The sequence below is a fragment of the Jaculus jaculus genome, chromosome 8 (assembly GCF_020740685.1).
Source record: "Jaculus jaculus isolate mJacJac1 chromosome 8, mJacJac1.mat.Y.cur, whole genome shotgun sequence".
Lineage (NCBI taxonomy): Eukaryota > Metazoa > Chordata > Mammalia > Rodentia > Dipodidae > Jaculus > Jaculus jaculus.
The window spans coordinates 47,519,261-47,542,209 of NC_059109.1; the positions used below are offsets into that span (position 1 = coordinate 47,519,261).

General features: G+C 39.4%; 1 protein-coding gene and 1 long non-coding RNA gene across 6 annotated transcripts in view; one reads left to right on the forward strand and one right to left on the reverse strand.

Moving 5' to 3' along the window:
* Positions 1–6,529: 6,529 nt before the first annotated feature.
* The window catches only part of Elp4 (elongator acetyltransferase complex subunit 4), a 214,685-nt gene continuing 198,265 nt past the window's right edge, over positions 6,530–22,949 (reverse strand). For all 4 annotated transcript variants that reach the window (XM_045157135.1, XM_045157136.1, XM_045157134.1 and 1 more), the window contains exon 10: positions 6,530–7,878. In XM_045157135.1, the coding sequence (XP_045013070.1) occupies positions 7,747–7,878 (132 nt within the window). In that variant the 3' untranslated portion in view covers positions 6,530–7,746. The remainder of the gene's footprint in view (positions 7,879–22,949) is intronic.
* Positions 22,160–22,949, forward strand: part of LOC123462908 — a 54,781-nt gene continuing 53,991 nt past the window's right edge. For both annotated transcript variants that reach the window (XR_006638554.1, XR_006638553.1), the window contains exon 1: positions 22,160–22,383. This is a non-coding gene — a long non-coding RNA (uncharacterized LOC123462908). The remainder of the gene's footprint in view (positions 22,384–22,949) is intronic.

The following is a 22,949-nucleotide window of genomic DNA, read 5'->3' on the forward strand; positions in this document are numbered from 1 at the left end:
CTGGATGGATCCTTGATCTGTATTGGTCATGAAGTTGTTTAAAGAAAAAGAAAAAAGGAAACCATGATCAACGAGACTTACCATGAGTTTTAAGAGTTTTATCAAGATATATCGAATCCTTCTACCCATCTGTTCATAGTTTATGGACTGATGTTCCAAGTTTGTATTGTTCCTTTGCATATAATTAAACCTGGGACAACATGCACTAGATATATGTAAGAAATATCTGTTGGTTTTCCAAAGCTTGTTAACAGATGAAGTTTATGTGCAAAAAAGGGTAAGATATAAATTCAAGGAAGAGAAAGTTGATAGCTAAAAGGTAGAGCGTGTCTTCGATATAATCCAATTTGTTTTATGTCAAAATGTAAGTATTTGTCTTCCCTAGAAATCCTCAGAATGATTTCTATAATAAAGTTAATTTCATTTATATTTGACAAGAATATTCTATAGATGTTTTATACACATTTTCATGCAATCATACATTTCCTTCTTTTGGCCAGCAGAAGTTAATTGTTCTTAGATATAGTTGTATTACTGTTCACAGTCCAATCATTTTGTGCACCTAGAATTCATTCCTAATCAATTAAAAGTGCTTGCAAGAGTTTTAAACTTAAGTGTTTTGAAGTTGTTCACAGCTACATATCAAAATTAACCATTGTTGATTGTAAAAACCATACCAAAGCCTTTGTATTTCCTTTATTATACTATTTTCTTTTTAACTTTATAGTGTGGTGTTACAAATTTTGTTTTCATGTTAGGTTAACTGACATTCTTAGGTAACTTTCAGAATCCTAATGACCCTTTAAGAAAATTATTCTTACAGACACTGAAAGTTGGAAATATGTTAGAAAAAAATCCATTTAAAGCAATAAATAGATGTGTATTCATATACAGCCAGAAAACACACACACACACACACACACACACACACACACACACACACACGGTAACATTTTTCAGTTTGCCATTTAATTCAAAAGCTCAAAGTGCAGAAGTAATGTAAAAATGCAACAAGCTATTAACTAGGAATTGTGTTTTGAATTAGGACTGGCATTTTCAATCTGGGTAGATCTCCATTGTCAGCCGATTTTAACAGTGATTGCACTGAAGTATATTCAAAAGTAGATTTCTTCCACAAGACTCTGAAAGCTGTTGCCTTTCTCAGATAGCCCCTCTCCCTTTTCCGTTTCCATCCCTGTTGCACAAGAGGCATCATTTCCCATTGAACCTCCCCAGCTGTTCCCATTTGAGTGCTGCTTTCTGTGCTGTTGTGGATGGTTGGAGGGTGGAGGGGGATGTTGCATGTCAAGGAATAATGAGCACAGACACATCAACAGACAACAACAAAGAGGACTGTGACTGGCCGGTGGGAGTTAAAGGCCTTCAGTCATTGGCAGCTTAAGCCAAACATCCCCAAATCTATGAAGCAGGGCCTATTGTTGTTCAGTTGTTCTTTGCAATGAAGCATGGATCTGATCATGTTTAAAGTGGCAGCACGCAGGGCAGGAGTGCGGGAGCCCAAGCAATGGATAGAAAAAAATAAGCCTTTGTTGGGTTAAAAAAAAAAAAGGTCTCTCTGAGACTGTTATAGTTGTTAGTTCTGGGCAACATATAAGACCATATTGATAAGTTTTCTTCCGCAAACTTCACTAAAACGTCTGGGGGGTGGTGGTTTCTGTCTGTCAGGATTAAAATGCTTACACATGCAGAAATCTCTGGTGGTGGTGGGGGATGTAGAGACACACTTCCATTGATTTGTTTTGTACACTGTTTAAAAAAAATTAAATCCCCAGAAGCAAATGATCACAAATATAGATATTAACTGGAGGATTTAAACATACCTTTATAATTCAGTATGTTTAGTCATTAAAGAATACTTATGATTAGATGATAGAGACTCATCTGTTGGCATGCTATAGCCATACTAATAATTTTATTCCACTAGAGTGGCTTCCCATTGGAGACACCTTCCTAAATTGATTGTAGTTTTTATATTGCATGCATGTACTTTTATTCTATGTCAGCCTGTACTGCCTGCTGGCATGTACACACTGTTGGTACATTTGCCTTTGCAGACATTTCTACCTCCTGACATTTTGCTGCCTCTGTTCCCTGAGGGACGTGTGCTGAGGGAACTGTCAGAGAAGGGCTGTGTGGGAGTGTTGCAGCCACTGCTGGCTGCCTTGCTTCTTCCCTGAAAGACAGGGCAGTTTCCATCTGGCTATGAATGGGGCCAGGGTCAGGCAGCTGGAGCTGGCCCATGGCTTTGCTGTGTAGGGCATGCAGACTTTGGAGAACTGGGTAAAGCATACTTGGATGCAAGAGCTGGGAGAAAGGGAGTGATCTGGGTCTGCTTGGGTGCATTTGGGCACATATATGTGTCCTTGAAGGGTCAAGACTGTCAAGGCACAGTGGCACAACCTGATGGAGTCTGAAGAAATGGCTGTGGAAGCCCTCTGATCCAGCAGGATGGAATAGCTGCCTTGACTTCTGCCTATACACGCCCTCGGGGGCCGGGGGATGAGCTGTCCTTCCACCGAAAGCCCAAACACTCCTGAGGACAGCATTGCCACACTTCGTGGGAGCAGAGCCAGAGTCTGCCTTTTACTCCTTGCTGTAGGAATTTACTTGTTTATTTACTGACAGGTATATCTACATGTTTGTCAATGGGAAATCTGTGGGGATTTTTAAATCTAATTTTTTTTTAAAAATTTTTATTAACATTTTTCATGATTATAAAATATATCCCATGGTAATTCCCTCCCTCCCCACCCCCACACTTTCCCGTTTGAAATTCCATTCTCCATCATATTACCTCCCCATTACAATCATTGTAATTACATATATACAATATCAACCTATTAAGTATCCTCCTCCCTTCCTTTCTCCACCCTTTATGTCTCCTTTTCAACTTACTGGCCTCTGCTACTAAGTATTTTTATTCTCACGCAGAAGCCCAGTCATCTGTAGCTAGGATCCACATATGAGAGAGAACATGTGGCGCTTGGCTTTCTGGGCCTGGGTTACTTGACTTAGTATAATACTTTCCAGGTCCATCCATTTTTCTGCAAATTTCATAACTTCATTTTTCTTTACCGCTGAGTAGAACTCCATTGTATAAATGTACCACATCTTCATTATCCACTCATCTGTTGAGGGACATCTAGGCTGGTTCCATTTCCCAGCTATTATAAATTGAGCAGCAATAAACATGGTTGAGCATGTACTTCTAAGGAAATGAGATGAGTCCTTTGGATATATGCCTAGGAGCGCTATAGCTGGGTCATATGGTAAATCAATCTCTAGCTGTTAAATCTAATTTTTATTTTATTTATGTGCAAGCAGAGAGACAGACAGAGAATGGGCATGATAGGGTCTCCAACCACTGCAAACGAACTCCAGATGTATGTGTTCTTTGTGCATCTGGCTTACTTGTATACTGGGGAATTGAATCTGGGTTCTTTGGCTTTGCAGGCAAGCACCTTAACTGCTAAGCCATCTCTCCAACCCATATCTATCTATCTATCTATCTATCTATCTATCTATCTATCTATCTATCTATCTATCTATATACATATATATGTATGGATGTATGTATACATTTTTTTTTTGTTGTTGTTGTTTTCAAGGTAGGGTCTGCTCTAGCCCAGGCTGACCTGGAATTCACCATGTAGTCTCAAGATGGCCTTAAACTCACGGTGATCCTCCTTCCTCTGCCTCCAAGTGCTGGGACTAAAGGCATGCGCCACCACACTCAGCTCTGTGGGAATGTTTTTTTTTTTTTTTTTTTTTTAATTTTTATTAACATTTTCCGTGATTATAAAATATATCCCATGGTAATTCCCTCCCTGTGGGAATGTTTTAACACCATTTTCCAGGACAAAGACTGGGTATTTGTGATGTTCTTAGTACAAACAGTCTACATTTGTCTCCATTTTTTAAAAAATATTTATTTATTTATGACAGAGAAAGAATGGGCATAGATACTGCAAAAGAACTCCAGAAGCTTGTGCCATGATGTGCATCTGACTTATGCACGTTCTGGGGAATTGACCTGGGTCCTTAGGCTTTGCATGCAAGTGCTTTCATCATGGCTAAGCCATTTCTCCAGCCCTTGTCTCCAAATTAGAGCTGAATCATTTTAGCTAAGCATTACTTTTTTTTTTTTTTTTTGGTTTTTCAAGGTAGGGTCTCACTTTAGCCCAGGCTGACCTGGAATTCACTATGTAGTCTCAGGTTGGCCTCGAACTCATGGCGATCTTCCTACCTCTGCCTCCCAAGTGCTGGGATTGAAGGCATGCACCACCACATCTGTCTAGCATTACTTTTTGTATAACAAATTTCTAAAGATTATTTCCACTTAAAGCTGGGCCTCCTATTCTTAAATGACAAGCAAGTGGCTTCTTGATATGGCTTATATATCATCTCTGTCATCAACTGGTTTCCTAAGATGACTTCCTATAGCATTAACATTCAGCTTTGTTCTCTGAATGTTTACCCTCTTAGGACGGTATCTCTATTTTTCTGCCCATTTCTTTGTGCTCTAGGCCTTAATGTTAACAAAGTTTTGTTTTTGTTTTTTCCCCCTGCCTTTGTCTGTATCTGTGGCTCACGAAGATTAAATACAGACTCTTTTTTTTTAATAAGTTTTTTTTTTTTTTTTGTCCAGGGTCTCATGATATAGCAACTGCCACAGCCTCCCAAATGCTGGAATTATAGGCATGAGGTACAGACTAAACTGCTCAAAGTTCAAAGTGTGTGTACTTAGGGTTGGCACTGCTTAACTTTGATGATGTTGGTTTTGACTATCTTTGGAAAGCAGTCACATGATGTCTTAAGAGATGACGTTAATAATGGGCTCAGTGAATAGGGGTTCCCCACAGGTGTAGGTGTAGGTATGCATCTCATTCATTAAAATTAGGGTCAACAGGGAGCTGATGGAGTGGGTCCCCTCCGTCTGAAGCATTATCTGCTGCTGTCAGTATTTGAGGGTCCTGGAGGTAGTGCTAAAAAGGAAGTGGAAAAGAGGCAGAGAAAGTGGATATTGTTTAGTGGCTATCTAAAAGAAATTCTGAAGGTCTCAGACCCTCACTACTTGAGCAGACTGCAGGGGTCACAATATTTAACCTCATGTCAAAGAAAGGCAGAACTAGTGTAAGAATGAACACCAAACAGGGTTTAGAGGTTTGTAAACTGGAAGCACTTCATATCCTGGGAGCATTTAAATGTATCAGGGCATTTCAGACAGTATATCTGGCAGTGTTTTCTGCCCCTACCCCACCCTGCCAAGGTAGGGTCTCACTCTAACCCAAGCTGACCTGGAACTCACTCTGTAGCCCCAAGCTGGCTTTGAACTCATGTAGATCCTCCTCCTTTAACCTCCTGAGTGCTGGGATTAAAGATGTGTGCCATCATACCGGGCTTTGTTCTTAAGTACTTATAGCTGAATCAAACTGATAATGAAAAAAAAAACTGTTCACAGAGTGTATATTTCATAATATATCAGAAGGATATGTGTGTGTGTGCATGTGTGTGTGTGTATATATATAGCATTTTTGAAAACCAATATTTTTATGCAGTAACTTTTTAAGGTTATAGGGAACAAACTATGTCTTCAAAGGAAGCAAAACAAAACACATGTTAAGAAGGGGTTTTTATCAAAGAAAAAACAAAAATATACAATGCTTCTCCAGTAGTTAATTTTTACAAAGTCTACCTAGTGAACTAGAAAATCAATGGCTTGGACCTGATACTTTTGGAGAAACCAGGTAAATTTCTTAGTCAAAATACACTTTATTGAGTTTTAAAAATTACATTTACTTTTAAAAATAAGAGTTCAAATATGTTCACTCAATTTTTAGGGTATTTATTGGCTGTTAATTTTGTAGATATGGTAGCCAGAGAAGTAATCAATGACCTATTAAGTATTTTATAAGCAATTTGCATATCTGATGACTTCACATTTTCTTTTCAGAGTCAAATGCTAAATGATTGTTCCATTCTGTGTTTGTACAAAAATGAATGACAACACAGTAAGAAAAAAGGTAGAGTTATTAAATCATAACCTGACAAAAACATTGATTTAATTTTATTCAAGTTGCTCATAATGCTTTCAAGGGATACAGTAACGCTTTTCTGGAGTCTCTGTAAAACTTGATTTGTGATCTATGCACTAACACATTTCTGAAGTTGCTTTAAATCTTAAAAGTACCTGTGCTTAATATAAAAGCCCTTTAATTTTAACTGACAGATCAATTCTGGAACTTTATTTTGAAAAGAAAATGGGGAAGAATTTGTCTTTAGAATTAAAAGAAATGAAAAAAATAAACCAGACATTTAAGAAATAGAAGAATAAAACTGATTTTTTTAAGTACTAATGAAACAGTGGTGACAAAATAGTTGTCTTTTTGATTTTAATCACAAAAAAATAAACTGGTAGTGACAGGATATGATGGAGAGATTTGACATTCTGGCAAATCACTGTCATTGATTCAATTATTCTAATTCTGAATAAAAGCTGTATACACCATGTGTTTATGCTACAGTGCTTTTTTTTTAAGTGACTGACATTCATCATATTGGTTAGACAGTTTTAAAAAACTCGTCTTTGTTTTCTAAAATGTTGTCAAGAGGAAACAGTATACTTTGTGGTATAATAAAAGAAAGCTTCCCTAAAAATGCTATCTATAACTTCTTCAAAATATTCAAATATATTTGAGAATTTATTTTAGAAATTCAATTTCTCCTAATGGATGTGAACATCTTTATTTATATATGCAAGCTGCTCTTTATCTTGCACATTACCGATTGTCAAAAGCTCTGAGATTTTAGAATTGTGATTTTAAAACCTAGTGTTTTAGATGAAAACTAGTTCCTGATCCTATGTGCTCTAAGACACGTTTATGTGGTTAGAAATTTACATGTGCACCCAGTGTTCTTAGTTAACAAAGGGTTTACGTAGCACGATTAAAATCTGAGTTAGTTTCATTTTCTACTTTGATTTCGACCTATATTCCATAAAAACCTCTCACTAAGCCTTAACACAGTTTCCCTTGGTACTCTAGCATTAATATAGCTGTCAGTTTGAATTTCAATCCTGAATTATGCCTGTGACATAATTTCATAGTGCTGACTTCAGTTGTTTCGGATTACTAAACAGAAGATCATTCACGCTTCCATCACTCAGAGTTCTTCATTAACTATTATGGTGGACCATTTTTCATATTAAATTCAAAAATATTATTTTGTCTTTACCACCTTGATAACAGGATACATAAATACAAATTTATTTCATGTGGTAGGAAACAAAATTTTAATTTTTTTTTAAACAAGCCTTGGTTGCTTAGCAGTTTTTGGTGACTTTTTCAGGGATATAGAGGAAGGTATTCACACCCCACTTGGATTTCATGTTTCATATGTTACCTCCTATAACATATCCATTACTGTGCTTTTAGTTCACCAAATGACCGGTGTAAGGCACATTAATTTTTGTTGCTTTTTTATTTAAAATGCAGTTATTTTTCTAAACACAACAAAAGATAGATGTCAAAATAATATCATTTCGGCTATATGATTTCTATACAAAAAGTTGGTTAAAAATGAAGAACGACAGCTCCATTTTGCAATCTTGACTGTGTTTTTCAAAGATTGGAGGGTCAACTCGTTAAGAAAAATATTTACATAAGCTATTAGCAATCATAATTAGAGTGTCATAGGCTTCTTCAGGCAGAGACTAGGGAGGAATCCCTAGAAGTCCAGGTGCTTCTTGCCTCCGGCCATTGGGCCACAGCCTGGGCCCAGCAGCTTCGCAGATTCTGCCAGATCCTGTTTGCTCGAGCGGCTCACTGTGTCTGACAAGTCTGGAGGCAAATGCAGTCGCTGTGGCAGGATTCAGGAGAAGGAAAAGAAGAAAAAATTAATTTTGCTTTCTCTAGCATACTTCCCATTACAATATTATGCTCTGTTGATCAGCATTTAGTCTTGCATACAAAATTCCTGCTAAAACAATTCCTCAGACTGAAGCCCATTCTAGTCACATCCTATTCTTACCAGATTTTTACAAATTATAGCTTTTGTAGAACCTGGACCCAGATCACTAGTGGAACATTCTAAGTCTAAATGGATTGAGATTCTTTTCTCATTTTTAGGTAGAAACAAAAACATGCAAATATACAACTTGAAAGAGATCAGAATAATGACAGCAGTTTCTCTCTGTCTTTATTGTAGTTGTGTTTTTGCCAAGGTTCTAAAATGCTTTTTTAGTCAAATGTACCTTTTCAGGAATTATGGATCCCAACAAATGCTTTTTCCCCTAGGTACATAAGTTGACCTTATGATTCTATTTCAACACAATGCTCTTTCTAGGAACTCACATTTTTCATAGAAATGTTGGAATGGTAAAAATGAAAAAGCGGTGCCAGAGGGTAAATACTTTTCAAGTGCACAGGTAAGTAAACTATAACATTTACAAGTTACAGGTTTTGCAAGTTTGTCTCAGTGCATAATGTTGGAATATGTTTTCAAAAGTATAGTTTGGTTTTGAATATTCACCCATCCTATTTTTCCCCCTTCTCAGACTCAGGCTGATTTTAAACAGACCCAGTGATTAATAGTAATTACAGAAGTTACTGTAAGTAGGAAGAAATGTTTGTATTTCAAAATCACATTTTGTGTTGAAAAGAATTATCAAATTCCTTTAAGTATCAGTACTCCTAGATTATAATTTATTTCATAAAAAAACCCAAATTTAAAGGAACAAAGAGTAGACTCTCCATATTGGTCGATTACCCATGTATAGATTCAACCAAACACACCTTGAAAGTACTTGAAAAAAAATGTCTTTATTAAATATGCAGAGACTTTTCCCTTGTCTTTACTCTACCCGCTACAATTTATATGGCATTCACATTGTGTTAGGTATTGCTGACAATCTGAAGAAAGAATACAGAAAGATATCTGTAGGCAATTAATAAACATTATGCCATTGTATAGAAGGGACTTGGGCATCCTTGGATTCTGGAATCTGCAGGGTCTTCAGAAGCAACCCTCCATGGTTATGAAGTATGAATGCATCATAAATATTGTACGAGATGTAAGTGGGTGTGAGAGTCTACAGGTAAGACAGGATGGTGCTTTCCAGTGATAACTAACCAGTGCTTCCAGAAGGAAACTCGCCTGCAGACAACCAGATGAAAACTTCATTTGGGAAACTCTCTTCTATATGGAAAAAAAAAAAAAAAGGTAATAAAAGCTAATATTTGTGTGTGAAAATTATTGTGGCCCATAAGCATGTGCCAGCCAGAATCTATTCTGATGAAAGGTATTTACTGTCATGAAACATCTGCTGTGTAAACATGTTCAAAATATTTAAAAAATTTATGAAAAGATCTTACTTGATTTCAGATTGCTAACATTATATATTAATACAAATAAATTTATATTGAAGACACATTATTTAGATGCATGGTCAACAAAGGTGGGAAGAAAGCTCAGGAAAATTCATAATATTTAATACAGAGTTATTCACTGATTTCCAGCACCCATCTTGTCACTTAAGTAATTAAATATCTATTTCTTGCATGATTTTAAAAAAATCTCAAATGGGAACTATTTGTTTCAAATAGTTCTTTCATTGCTTTATAATTTCATTTGATCCACACAGGATTTCAGCAGGAATGAAAGCATGAAGCTGCAGAGCAGGCCTCTGAAGTCTGAGGTGACATGAGTCTCTGTGGTGCTAACTCAATCACGCCTCAGGAAGAAGCCGGAAGCAGGGCTTAATTACATCTGAGTTTATTGTTACTTTAAGATCTTGTAGTCATTGCTGATGAGCACAGAGAAAAATCACTGGGATTGCTAGTGATCTGAAGGTTATATGGACCTTAGAGAAAGCTATCACAAAGCAAAGTGTGTGTGTGTGTGTGTGTGTGTGTACACTTTTGGAACCTCACAGATGATGTCAAGTGGTACCATTAGGCTTTTTAGAAAATCAACTCATCAATAAATATACAGAATCTGTAAGGCACTCTGAAGAGATCAATGAACAGAGCACCTTCCACACATCTTGCTTCCTTCTAATTCTGTCACATGTATAAGACAGGCATGCAAATCATTTTCCCAGTGAACATTCCAAGTTATTGATACAAGAAAGGCAGAATCTGGGTAGAAACCATGATTGTAGAAGGACAGCAGGGAAAGCTTTGTGGAGATGGGATTGGAGCTGGTTCTTAAGTGATAAACTGGATTTGCCTCACAGTAGGACCACTGTGTCACAGGATGTATTCAGTTGAAGGGTAATCCTGCTCTGATAACTGAGGAAAACAAATGAAGTTTCTTTAGGACTAGCAAAATACAATATGTTTCAGGAGCTTAACTATTTGCTTGTTGACTGCCTAAGAATTTCTCACTCTTTGTTTGTCTAGGCAATGAATGAATGTGAGACATTTGGCTGAAAGCCCTTCTTTGCAAAAAATAATATCTTTTTTTTTTTTTTTTCCGAGATAGGGTCTCACTCTAGCTCAGGCTGACCTGGAATTCACTATGGAGTATCAGGGTGGCCTGGAACTCATGGCGATCCTCCTACCTCTGCCTCCTGGGTGCTGGGATTAAAGGCGTGCGTCATCACACCTAGCAAAAATTTTTAATTATTAAATTATATTTATTGAGGGAAGTACAGAGCCCAGGAGAGGTGCCCACGTGGCTAGAGATCCCATGTGGAGGGGCTGGAAAATCCATGCAAAGAAAAGAGAAAAAAAGTTCACGAAGCTCCTGACAAGGAGGAGGTAAAGGAGCCCATGTCGATAGTAAGGGTTAGGGGGCCTTCCCCACTGGGCCAGGGTCTGGGCCAAGCCAGCCCAGGCCTAGCTGGGAGAAAAAACTCACCCACAGCTGGAAGTTCCTAAGTGTTCTGAGCACAAACATATCTATGTATTTGAGAGTGAAGGAGTGAGTATGGGCACACAGCGCCTTTTGCTACCATAAACAAACCCTAGATGCATGCACCACTTTGTTTATCTGGCTTTATGTGGTTATTGGGGGACTTGAACCCCGGCTGTCAGGCTTTTCAAGCAAATGCTTTTAGCTGCTGGGCCATTTCAGCCCCTTGCAAAAATATCTAAATGTGATGTGACATGTCTGAAAATCTTGCAGACTGAATGGCTTTGAAGAAAAATCACACATTCACATGGAACTTCTGAGAATAAAAAATTAGAGTGATATGAATAACTGTCTAACCACATACTTCTCCGTAATGCTGGCTGAATACACTCTTGGAAATCCACGTGTCTATGTGTGATTTTGTCTGGTTTTGATATTACTTGAATGTGGTCACCATGAAGTGTAAATTCTCAAGCAGTGCATCGTATGCTCTTTCCAAGATTCCCTCTGTGCAACACAGTGTGATATGGAACGGTAAGGAGGAAAGAGGGCTCAGGTTCTAGTCTTGCCAGGTAGGTCAGGGAGCTTCCCTTTGTGACTTTTGTAACCTTTATACACTTGACAAACAAGTGTGTCAGGGAGCTTCCCTTTGAGGCTCCTGCAGCCTTTGCACACTTGACAAGCACATGTTTAGATGCTGCTGCATCCCAGATCTGTCTTCGAAAAAGTCAGCTGCAGTTCTCCAGAGCACAGTGACCTTCTTTAGACTAAAATACAGGCTGCAGGGCAAATTTCAAACAGTGAGGTTCCACTGAGTAATGGTTTAAAGAAAAAACAGACTAGGGCGAAACAATGAGTAGGACACATACATGAAAGATACGATTCTCAACATTATAAACCAAATCCAAGTATTCACTTGACTTCTATGCCAGGGGTCCTGAGGCAAGGCCAAAGCAAAACTAGATCTTTTATCTAAAGCTGAATATTTTTTTCCACCTAATTTTCCTTTCTTAGCTACTGGAAGGGAGGGGCTGTGCTGATGATTGAGGAGCCTGTTTTTCTCATTGGTACTGCACCTATGTGGGCTAGATGTGAGAAAGACAGGGATTCCCATGATTTCAACAAGGATCACATGGGATCAATGAATTCCTTCCTCCCAGTGCTCTAAAAAGCATGAAAGTATACTAAAACAGTTTTGCAAGATTGGGCGAGGGCGGGGGCACTTCTGCCAAAGGTACCTGTATTTCACAGGACATCCAGGACTATCATCAGGGTACAGAAGAGATTTGCTGCCTCCAGTGAGCACCAAAGACAACAGAACTCAGAAGTTTTTTCCCTCATGCCTGCCTCTGCATTTGGTTGGGTTTTGCCATTGTACATTTGTACCTTCTGAGTCAGCAACAAGCTGATCATATACACACATAGAATGGGATTTTCTGGCTTAATGGTTCTCTTTCTAATTCTTTTTCTCCCAGCTTGCCAGACTTATGCCCAGCACTCAGTTTCCAGACAGAAGGGCCAAGATAATGAATCTAGATTACACACAGCTTTGAGACAAATTGCAGGTAAATAGCCATTAAAAAAAGTTTAATCAATTTATGTTTTTCATATTTTCCCAAGAGTGGACCACTGGGCACTATTTGTTTTCTGAAGACAGTTGATAAGAGTACATTTTAACCCTTAGCAGATGAATAAATTTGTTTTAATCTTTCACACATCTCTCATGTTCCCTGGAAAGTCAGTCTGTGTTGCCCAGAATCACAGAAACAGGCATTCATCTTTCAGAACAATTCTAATGTATTTTCATTTTCTCATAAACATAACCATTTTGAATGAAAGCTGGTGAATACCTGATGGGTTCTGAGTGGTCCTCTAATAGAGGAAGCCACTGGCTTGGCAGTGACAAAGCAGAAGTCATGGTGCCGAGTCACTGTGCATGCAGGGTGAGTGACAGCGTGATGCCTGCCTCTGTTCTTCACTCTCAGGGTCACCTCAGACAAGCCACTTCTCCTGTATAAGCCTCAGTATTCTCACCTATCACAAAGGGATAACTGTCTCCTTACAAGACTGTTGTCAGGATCAAAGGAGATGCACAAATACGTTGGGAACTATTAAGTACTACCCTAATTTCCTTATACCTTTACGAAAGGATTTGAAGGGGTTCACAAAAATGCATAGAAGAAGTGAGCTTATTAGGGAAAGGAAGAGAATCTGTACATAAAATTTACACATAATTATAAATATAGTAAAAGGATATTAGACATAGCTACTGGGTCTCCAGTCAGCCAACATATCTGAGTATTTAGTGTAAATTATCCTCCATTGAGATCTGTAAAGAAACATAACAGGAAACTGCAGTCACAATTTCTGCACATTTAGGCAGTGGGGAAGATGAGGCCTATCAACTGCCTGGGTTCTGGGCCGGTGTCAATGTGCATGGCCGTATTAAGAAGGCAATTTGTGGGGCCGAAGAGATTGCTCAGCGCATGAAGTGCTTGTCACACAAGTGTACCAGAGTTTGGATTTCTCACACCCAGAAATCTGTGGTGGGTATGGCAGTCTACCTGCAATGCTAGAATTTGGGAGGCAGAGACAGGGGATCCCACGGCAAACTGGCTACCTAGATGAACTGAGTCACTGAGCTCTAGATTCAAGTGGGAGACATTGCCTCAACATAGAAAGTTGAGTGTTCAAGAAAGACACCCAATGTCAACCTCTGACTGCCACATGCACACTCATGTATCTACAATCTTGTGGGTCCAAAAACTTGTGAATATGCATACACACTTGCACACTATACTCATATACACATCAAAAAAAAAAAAAAAAAAAAAAAAAGACAGGCCGGAGCTGGGGATATGGCTCAGCAGTGAAAGGCCCTTGCTCTGCAGTTCTGCTGACCCAGGTTTGATTTCTAGAACTCGCATAAAGCCAGATACAAAGTAGTACACATGTCTAATCCCAATGCCCTTCAGCAATTCCAGTGTGTCCTGGCTGTGCATGCCCTTACCACCTGAAGGACTTGCTGATTTTTGTGACCCTACTCTGTGTGAGGCATTGCTATGAATGAAAGGAATGAATTAGAGTATAGGTTAAGTAGCTGCAAAAGAGACACTCCAGTACCTTGTAAGAGTGGCTTTGCAAATGTAGAAGCATATCACTTATCTACTCATCTACATTCACAAGGAGACAATTCTGAGCTGGAAGGACTGATCTGCCATTCTCAGCAAGGGAATCTGCTTCTGACTCCAAGGCTGATGCTCCTATGAGCTCCTAGCTAGTAGAAAGAATAGGGCCAACAGGCAAAACCTAGAAGTTGGATGCATTACTTCTACTCATGCCCAGAACTTAAGACATGACCAGACATGGCTGCAAGGGAGGCTTAAAAATATATGAAAATGTTTATCAAATCTACTACTATGGGAGGAAGAATAGTGGCTATTTGGCAAGAACCATTTACATGGTTTTGAGAAAGCAAAATAGCAGACATTATCACCATCTAGGAGTATCTGGAAGCAACAAACTATGGTTGGCTGCTCTGGGGTTTCCCTCTTGTTGTTACTTCTCATTGCTGGCACAAAATATCCAACCAAAAGCAGCTCATGGAAGGAAAAGATTTATGTTGGCTTACAGTCTTGAGGGGAAGTTCCATGATGTCAGGGAGAGTGGCATGAGGAGAGGCTAGACATCACCTTTGCCATAGCAGGTGGAAAACAGCAGCAGGACAGTGAGCTGAAATAACCCTGCCCAGCGGAGGATACTAAACCTCAAGGTCCACTTCCAACAACACACTTCCCCTGGAAAGGCTCCACATCCCAAACTGCCATCAGCTTTCAGAACATATGAGCCCATGGAGAACACCAATTCACACCACCACACTGCCTTCCCTCCCCCCCCTTCCTCTTTTGTGGGTATATAATGTGTGCATGTGTTTGTGTAGGTATGAGTGTGGAGGTCAGAGGTTAACCTCACTTTTCGTTCCTTGACTTCCATCTTGTTTGAGGTGGGGTCTTCTGTTCTCTACTACATATGCCAGGCTACCTGGCCCACAAGTTTCTAGGGATTTTTCTATCTCCACATATAATCTCATCATAAGAGTGCTGGGATTACAGATGTTTTATTGCATCCATCTTTATAGCACAGAGTAAGCATTTGCACTGCAAAAGATGGAAGTGGGCATAGGAAGGAAAGATTGAATCAATAAAATATCTAAAAGAAGCAGTATAGACAATAAATTCTGTAGCTCCAAGTCTGATATATCTAGTCAGGAAAAATGTATCTGGGTTTCCAATTTGCCCCTCCATCTGGGCCGCCTGGGAACAATCCATCTTGAGTCAGTACATGTCCTTGGAAGCCATCTATAATCCTGGCACCTTCTGGGGTCTCTACTGCACATGGTTCATCTAATGGCCCCATCAGGCATCCTCTAACACAAAACCACGTTACACATCCAATAATATATTTTTTTTTTTCTTCTGAGGTAGGGTCTCACTCTAGTCCGGGCTGACCTGGGATTCACTATGTAGTCTCAGGGTAGCCTCAAACTCATGGCGATCCTCCTACCTCTGCCTCCTGAGTGCTGGGATTACAGGCATGTGTCACCACACCTGGCATACCAATGATCCTTTTATCCAGCATTTTTTAAATACTTTCATAGTACCAGGCAGGCTACCAAATTTGTTAATCTGGGGGAGGGGAATAAAACTGACTTTGAAGAGTAGGACACTCCTTCAGCATTCAGGACCCCTACTTTCAAAAGGATCAACATTCTTTCTGCTGCTCCAATGCAAAACAGTACCAATGCTTGTAATCTCTCAAACAACTGCAGCTGAATGGCAGCAGTTTTGGTTCAAAGTTTTCAAATTCTCTCTGTGCCATATCCTTTTGCTCATACTAGTCTACAAAAAAGTCTGCTATACATGGTAAGGATTTACTTTTACATTTTTATTTATTTAAGGTCCAACTCATTCTCAGAGTTTAACATTGCAATTGTTTTCACTGAACAGCATAATCATATTTTATTCTTTTAATTAAGAAATACATTTTTTTCTGACTTATTTGAAAATTAAACAAAATTTCAGAACTGCAACATTGCATTTGGTTACCCACTGAAAAATGCTAGGTGTGCAATTATTTTGACTGCCAATTATAACTGACAGTATTGTCTTGCCTCCAAATCTGCTTTCACCTCTCTGAAAGGAGATTGTGAACAACTTACTTGTCTAAAACAAAGTATGATTTGTGGAAAACATGAGTCTGTGGCAGAGACTGATAGTTTACTCTGAGTATATAATCTGTTTAGAGAGTAAAAGATTTTTTCCATATTAGAAGAACTAAGATAAAGGCTACCTTTCTCAGCTTCTCTTCCAAAATATAAGAATGAGTGATGGCATCCTGGCCACTGGATATTGACAAGTGCCATGGTTAATATTGCGATAAGATATTTTTTAAAGAAGAGTGGGCACCACCTCTATCCCTTTCACCTTAGTATAGCTGTTAGAAGTCACCAAGGGAGCCCCTGCCCTGGGCCCCTCTAGTCAACCTCTCATTTGATTAGACCATTCTCCATGAGAAGGCCTAATCAAGGGCTAAAGGACTTGCATCTATAATCTGTAACTTCCTCTTAGCAAGGCATCATGATATATACTTATAATCCCAGTGCTTGGAGGTAGAGGGAAGAGGATCAGGAGTTCAAGGCCAGTATCAACTACATAGTGAAATGGAGACAAGCCTAGCTACATGAGAACTTTTAAAACCAAACCAAAAATGAATCTATCCTTCTTTATGAATATTCTTTTTTTTATTTTTTTAAATTTATTTATTTATTTATTTATTTGAGAGTGACAGACACAGAGAGGAAGATAGATAGAGGGAAAGAGAGAGAATGGGTGCGCCAGGGCTTCCAGCCTCTGCAAACGAACTCCAGACGCGTGCGCCCCCTTGTGCATCTGGCTAACGTGGGACCTGGGGAACCGAGCCTCGAACCGGGGTCCTTAGGCTTCACAGGCAAGCGCTTAACCGCTAAGCCATCTCTCCAGCCCTATGAATATTCTTTAGAGAGACACAGGGTCTCAGAATTCCATGTCCAAGTAAAAATGGCTATAAACCCTCCAGGTCCAGCTAAAAAGAGATGAACTCAGGGTAGAGCTACATAATTATCAAGGAGAGACAAGAGACTATAGCTCTGTTAAAGGAGGCATCCTGTTTGCAGCTCATAACAACACAATGAAAGGCTTGGTATTTGGGACCTTTTAGGTTTCTGTACCCGTCCACTGGGCTGGCAACCTTGCTGATGGTGTTGATGGCCCTGAGTCTTTGGTAGACTCACTGAGAGGCTGGCTGGAACATGATCAGGTGAAGGGTGTTTCTTCCTCACTCAAGTCTATTGTTTTAGATGGCTTCTGGGTACTTACTAATAAGAAAAGAGAGCAAGACGGGTAGAATGGATGAGAAAGTCAGATTCAAATCTTAGAGCAGGCACCCTTCTCATTGCAGGGGCTGCAAAGGTTTCCCCAATTCCATGCATCTGTGTACTAGGTTTAGAAGGTGAAAGAGAAGCCGAGCAGTGTTCCTGCAACATTCATGAATGCAGTTGGCAGGCAATGATGCAGACAGAAGTTTTGGCATGAGCATCTACTGACAGAAAGCAGTTTCATGGGAATCAAGATAGCTTTGCAAATAGAGTTAGACCAGCATTTACCTGTCCTGATACTTGTTTCCTAAGGGAAAGAAGTCACAGTGGAAAATGTCATTTGCTAGCCCCAACGCTGTGGCCAAAGAGGTCTATATCCCCTCTGAGTAGCTTTAGTATTGGTCTTCACATCCTTACCTTCTTGTCTTCCCTAGAGACCAGTCTGGAGGCAATGCCCTCTAGTTCCTCCTATTATTTTCACTAAACTTCACTGTTATGTGATAAACTCTCTGCATAAAATAATTAAGTGGTTGTATTTTCTGTAAATGAATTCTAAAACTATGTCTAGATAATCTTTGGCTGGGATAGTTTGCTTATGGAACTGAGGGAAAGCAAACAGACTAAGAATTGTCTTGAAGGAATTGTAATGCCAAAGAAACCACAGGCCTGGTAAGAAGTCCTTACTTAATCCCTAAAGCCATCCCAGGGCCTCAAGACTTTATCAATAAGTGGCTGTGAAAACTGCCCAGTCACTCCAAGGGCAGCTTCATGTAGCCATGGACAATAAACAAGAAACGACTTCATAAAAGGGGATAGAGGATAACAGACAAGAAATATCTTTCTTTTCTTTTCTTTTTTTTTTTTTTTTGAGGCAGAATCCATGTAGACAACCTCAAATCTTAAACTTGCTACATAGCTAAGGATGACTTTGCAATACACACACACACACACCTATTTTTTGTTTTGTTTTGTTTTCGAGGTAGGGTCTTACTTTAGCCCAGGTCACTGCATTTTTGACCCTCGTGATTCCACTGCCCAAGTGCTGGATTCCAGGCAGTCAGACTATGTTTATGTGGAACTGAGGACTGAACCCAGGGTATTGTGCATGCCAGTCTACAACTTACCAACTGAGCCAGTCTGCAGGTTTTTCCTAGAGAACTGTCCAGCTAATATAAGCTGCCAAGAGAGAGAAGTTTTGACTTTTCTAGCTAGGAAGATTCCTGATTTATCTCTAATGATATGGTATTTGTAGGAAAAATGAGAGTGGACATTTACAGAGACTTATTATTATCTTTCAATATATACTCACCTTTTTAATTTTAGTAGTGAGACTTTTGCATACAAGGCCCATATAAATAAAGGCTTCATTTCCTAACTTCCCTTGGCTGGTGGTAGATCATGTAACCATGTTTGTAACAAGAGGAAAAGAGCAGTCGTGATGTCACAAGTTCAGTGTATTGAAATGAATAGGACTGAGGCTGGCTGGCTTCAAAGTCCCCATCTTATTTACTATTCAGTGATACGACATTTCTAGTAGTAGAGCTAAAACAGTGACAAGGTAGACAAGACCCCTTTCATGGAGCTTAGAGTCTCTGAAGGAACACTGTTCAAGGAGAGATGGACAACATACAGGAAGCAGGCAACACAGATCATTTGGGTAGTTTGAGGAAATGAAGTATTGTGACAAGATACGGGATATGGTACTACTTTAGTTGAAGGCCTTCCTGAAGAGTACACTTGAGATAAGACATTGATTTTGAGCAGACTGAAGACAGAAGTTCCAGAATATGGGGGATAAATGTAAAAGCTGCAAGGCAGAAACAAGCTTGGCATACTGGTTTGTCTGAAGCAGCCAGCAGGCAGACATTGGCCATGAGAAATACAGCCTGGTAAGCACAGGTGTCAGATGTGGAAGGTCCGTAAACTTGGATTTAATTCTGGTGGGCCAGAGCTAGCAAGGAAGTGACAGAACCTTTGTTCTGTGAATTTGAGGGCTACCTTGCCCATTTCCTTACAAAGTCATGCATGCATATTTTCAACAACAGAAAACTGAACTTATTACAAAGATGCACATTCTAGGAAGGAACTCCCCAAAGACAGTCTACAGTGGCTAGCTCCCTTGTCACCTGGCCATGCTCCCCACTTCCAGTTTCTTCTCTGGGAAAAGTGCTGGGATGGAAAAGTCACTCCTGGCTACTACCACACTTGTGACCTTCTGATTGTGCTCCACTGCCTAAATGGTTCTCCCTGCATTTCCCAAGTGACTCCTTTCCATTCATCCTCTTTTTATTTCTTTTTCTTTTTCTTTTTTTTTTTGAGGCAAGCCCAACAGACTAGCCCCCTTTTTTGGTTGAGAGAAAGAGAGTGAGAGAGTTGGTGCACTACAGTCTCCAGCCACTACAATCAAACTCCACACGTGTGAGCTACCCTGTGAGCATATGTGACTTTGTGCACTTGCGTCACTGTGCGTCTGGCTTATGTGGGACCTAGAGAGTTGAAAATGGGTTCTTAGACTTTGTAGGCAAGTGCCTTAACTGCTAAGCCATTCTTCAGCCCCATTCATCTTTTCTTAATTGTTCCCCAGGGCTTCCCATTTTGGCAACCTCTTTAGGGAGATGCCAGGTGCTCCTTAGTCTGAGGCTTGCATGGCTTCTGAGCACATGGAACAGCAGCAGTGCACAGGCTCCAGAGAGTGCTGGGCCTCGCGGGAGTGTCAGATGCCATCACAAGGAAGGGAAGCCCGTGGAGGATCTTGCAGACATAGACTGTCATTCTGATAGGAACCCCAAGCTTGTTCTACCTGGGGAGCCACTTTTATACTTAGGTGAGGAAAAACTTTTAGGAGTCATATCTTAGGGACTACCCTTCAGGCACCTTAGGAATACGACAATATTTTAGGACACAAAGAAACATGTATGTATATATGTTTTAATCTGAATGCTGAGCCTAGAAAAGTTATTTTAGATATAAATGTCAACTGCCAGGTATATGAGAATTCCTTTTTATCCCATTTCTTTTTTCCTTTAAAGCACATGCTATGGGAAGTACACTGGTGGTGGCAAAAGGAAGCAATTTTTGCTCTTGTCCACAAGACTTCAAAGTAATGCTTGCTTCTAACTCTCACCTGAACCTATGTACTCAGTAAACTGTAGTAGACAGATGCATATGTACACCTACCTTAGGAGATTTTAGATCTGTAGCAGACTCACTATACAATTTAAGGACTGTCTGATACATGGCTTATGGAGTAGGGAGCAGAATCCTAAAGTGTGAGAAGGCAGGAATGAGGGAGTGCTTGGGCATTACATTATGGTCAACCCACTTGTTAATTTTCTAAATGGGCAGCTCTGGATGAGCACCCTTTTTGGAAATGTGGCAACCATATATTTCTATATACTGTATAATACACATGTGAACATGCATTGATTTCTCTCTGCTGTATGTGAATGACTCCCGAGGGCATAAAGGCCAGTGTGTTTCTCTGTATAATGCTCTACAGTGGATGCAGAACATTATTCTCCAAAGCCCCGAGATGTGGTATGGAGTGCTCACTGGCATGGAGATGTAAAACATCCTGACAGCTCTAAATCTCCCAACTACTCTCCAAGTACTTTGAGACCCCCACGTTTAAGGTCTGCTAGTTCCTGGGTATGAAGAAAGAATTTTTAATGGGGCCAAATGTAGGTGTTTACAAGGGGGAATTGTTGTTTTTTTATTAGGAGCTGCCTTATGTTCAATAGTTGTATTTACTTTGTCAAGCTCGCCAGAATTAGAAAATCCCCATTGCTAGGCAGCCCAGAGCGCTTGCGAAGTATTTCTGGGCATTCAGAACTGAAGCATGTGCTGCCCAAAGGCAGGTTTCATTACAGTGTGTTATTTAGTCCTCTTGCATCCCTCCCTACCCCCACGCCCTCGGACAGGCACATTTCTGCAACAGGAAATCTTGGTTATTTTATGCTGAAACATATTTACACGACAGAAACATGACAATTAACACATTTGTACAGCTTCAGGGATAGGCACACTTTAATGGTTTTTTGAAGTAGGCTGATTTCCTGGAGCTTTGGATTGTATTATATTTTGTTCTGCATGCATGAACAAGTTCTCCTATAGGTATTACAGTGTACCTGGTATGAAAGTGAATGAAAAGAAAATAACACAAAAATTAATTCTGTTTTATCTTTGCCAAATCATTCTTAATTTCTTTCACCAGTTCAATGTACACCAAGGGCTGGACTATTACTTGTCATGTTGTGTTAGCTTATATGCAGACAGTAGTTTTTTTTGTTTGATAAAAATGCAATGCAGCTTTCTATTGGTTGGACAAAACCTTCCCACAGCGAATGAAATGTATACACTATAACAAAGATTTTCTTCAGTCTTCTTGGACACACAAAGGCACACTCTTCTTTCTAGGTGGAATATACTTCACTTGCCCTAGGCCCACAGCTAAGTGACAATAAGTAGAATTATTTCATACATGCCCTTGTATATGAACTGCCTTGTATACATGTGTTGCTGTATATATATACATATTTATATGTCATCATGAATATTTTCTTATCTTTTGCATTTGTACATTAATTGATCACTAAAGTCAGCAGATTTTAGAAAAATAAAGCTTTTGATACTAAAGCTCTTTGAAATGGAAACTTCCATTTGATTTCAGAAAGCATATGAATACTGAAAAGTCCATATCACAAATCTCACTTAAAAATCACAGGAAATTAATAAATTACTCTGGTTTCACATAGTTACCCTGTACAACTATCCCCCCCCCCCCCCCCCAGAATTCCCTCATCAGTTTGAAAGGAAGCTTAAGAACAGACTGGGCAAAGCCCAGTTCCCTCTCTGTATGCCTTCGGGCAGTGATGGGGCAGCCAAAGAAGGAGAGCCCTGGCTGAGGGACACAGATTAGAGATGAGGACATAACTCTAAAGAGTAACTCTCCCCAGTGCCTTCACACGTAAGAAGTAAGCAGTAACTCAATCCAGTTTAGATAAAAAGGCTCTCCAGGAATAATGGGAAATAAAGGAAACAAGCAAGAAAAGCAAGAAAAATTACTGATGAAAAATACAGAAAAGACCAAAATATTTGTGAGTATATAGATAAATAACTGGCTATTTTTAAGGGTTTTATTTTTTTTGCTTATTAATTTGGCTAAGGCAACAATGTATGCTTCTATAGAAATGTTAACAACAGGTACTTTTAATTTTCTCATGGATACTTTAGAGGTAATTTCTCATAGAGATTGTTCTCTATTCTTTAAAAACTCATTTGCTTTTATATGGGGAGGATCCCCCCCCCCCCCAGTGCTTAACTTTGTCATTGAGCTAAATCTGTTTATTAGGGCTCTGAGAAAAGAGCCTCAAAATGTAGAAAAATTGACTTATGATACTGAGTTATTTAAACCCTGTCTCAAGATTTCATGTAGCAGGAAGTCTGGTCAAATAGGGGTTCAGAGTGTCACCATCATGTCACCCAGAGGCTGCGGGAAGGTTCCTTTTGGTATTTGTGGGATGATACTCCAGTAACATCAGGAAGAGAAGTGATTTCTGTAATTGTTAGTTTGGAGTATTCTTTAAAAGTTAAGAATTTAAGTTAAGTAAAATATACATATTTCTATTATTCTATGCACATATTAAGAATATACACATCATAT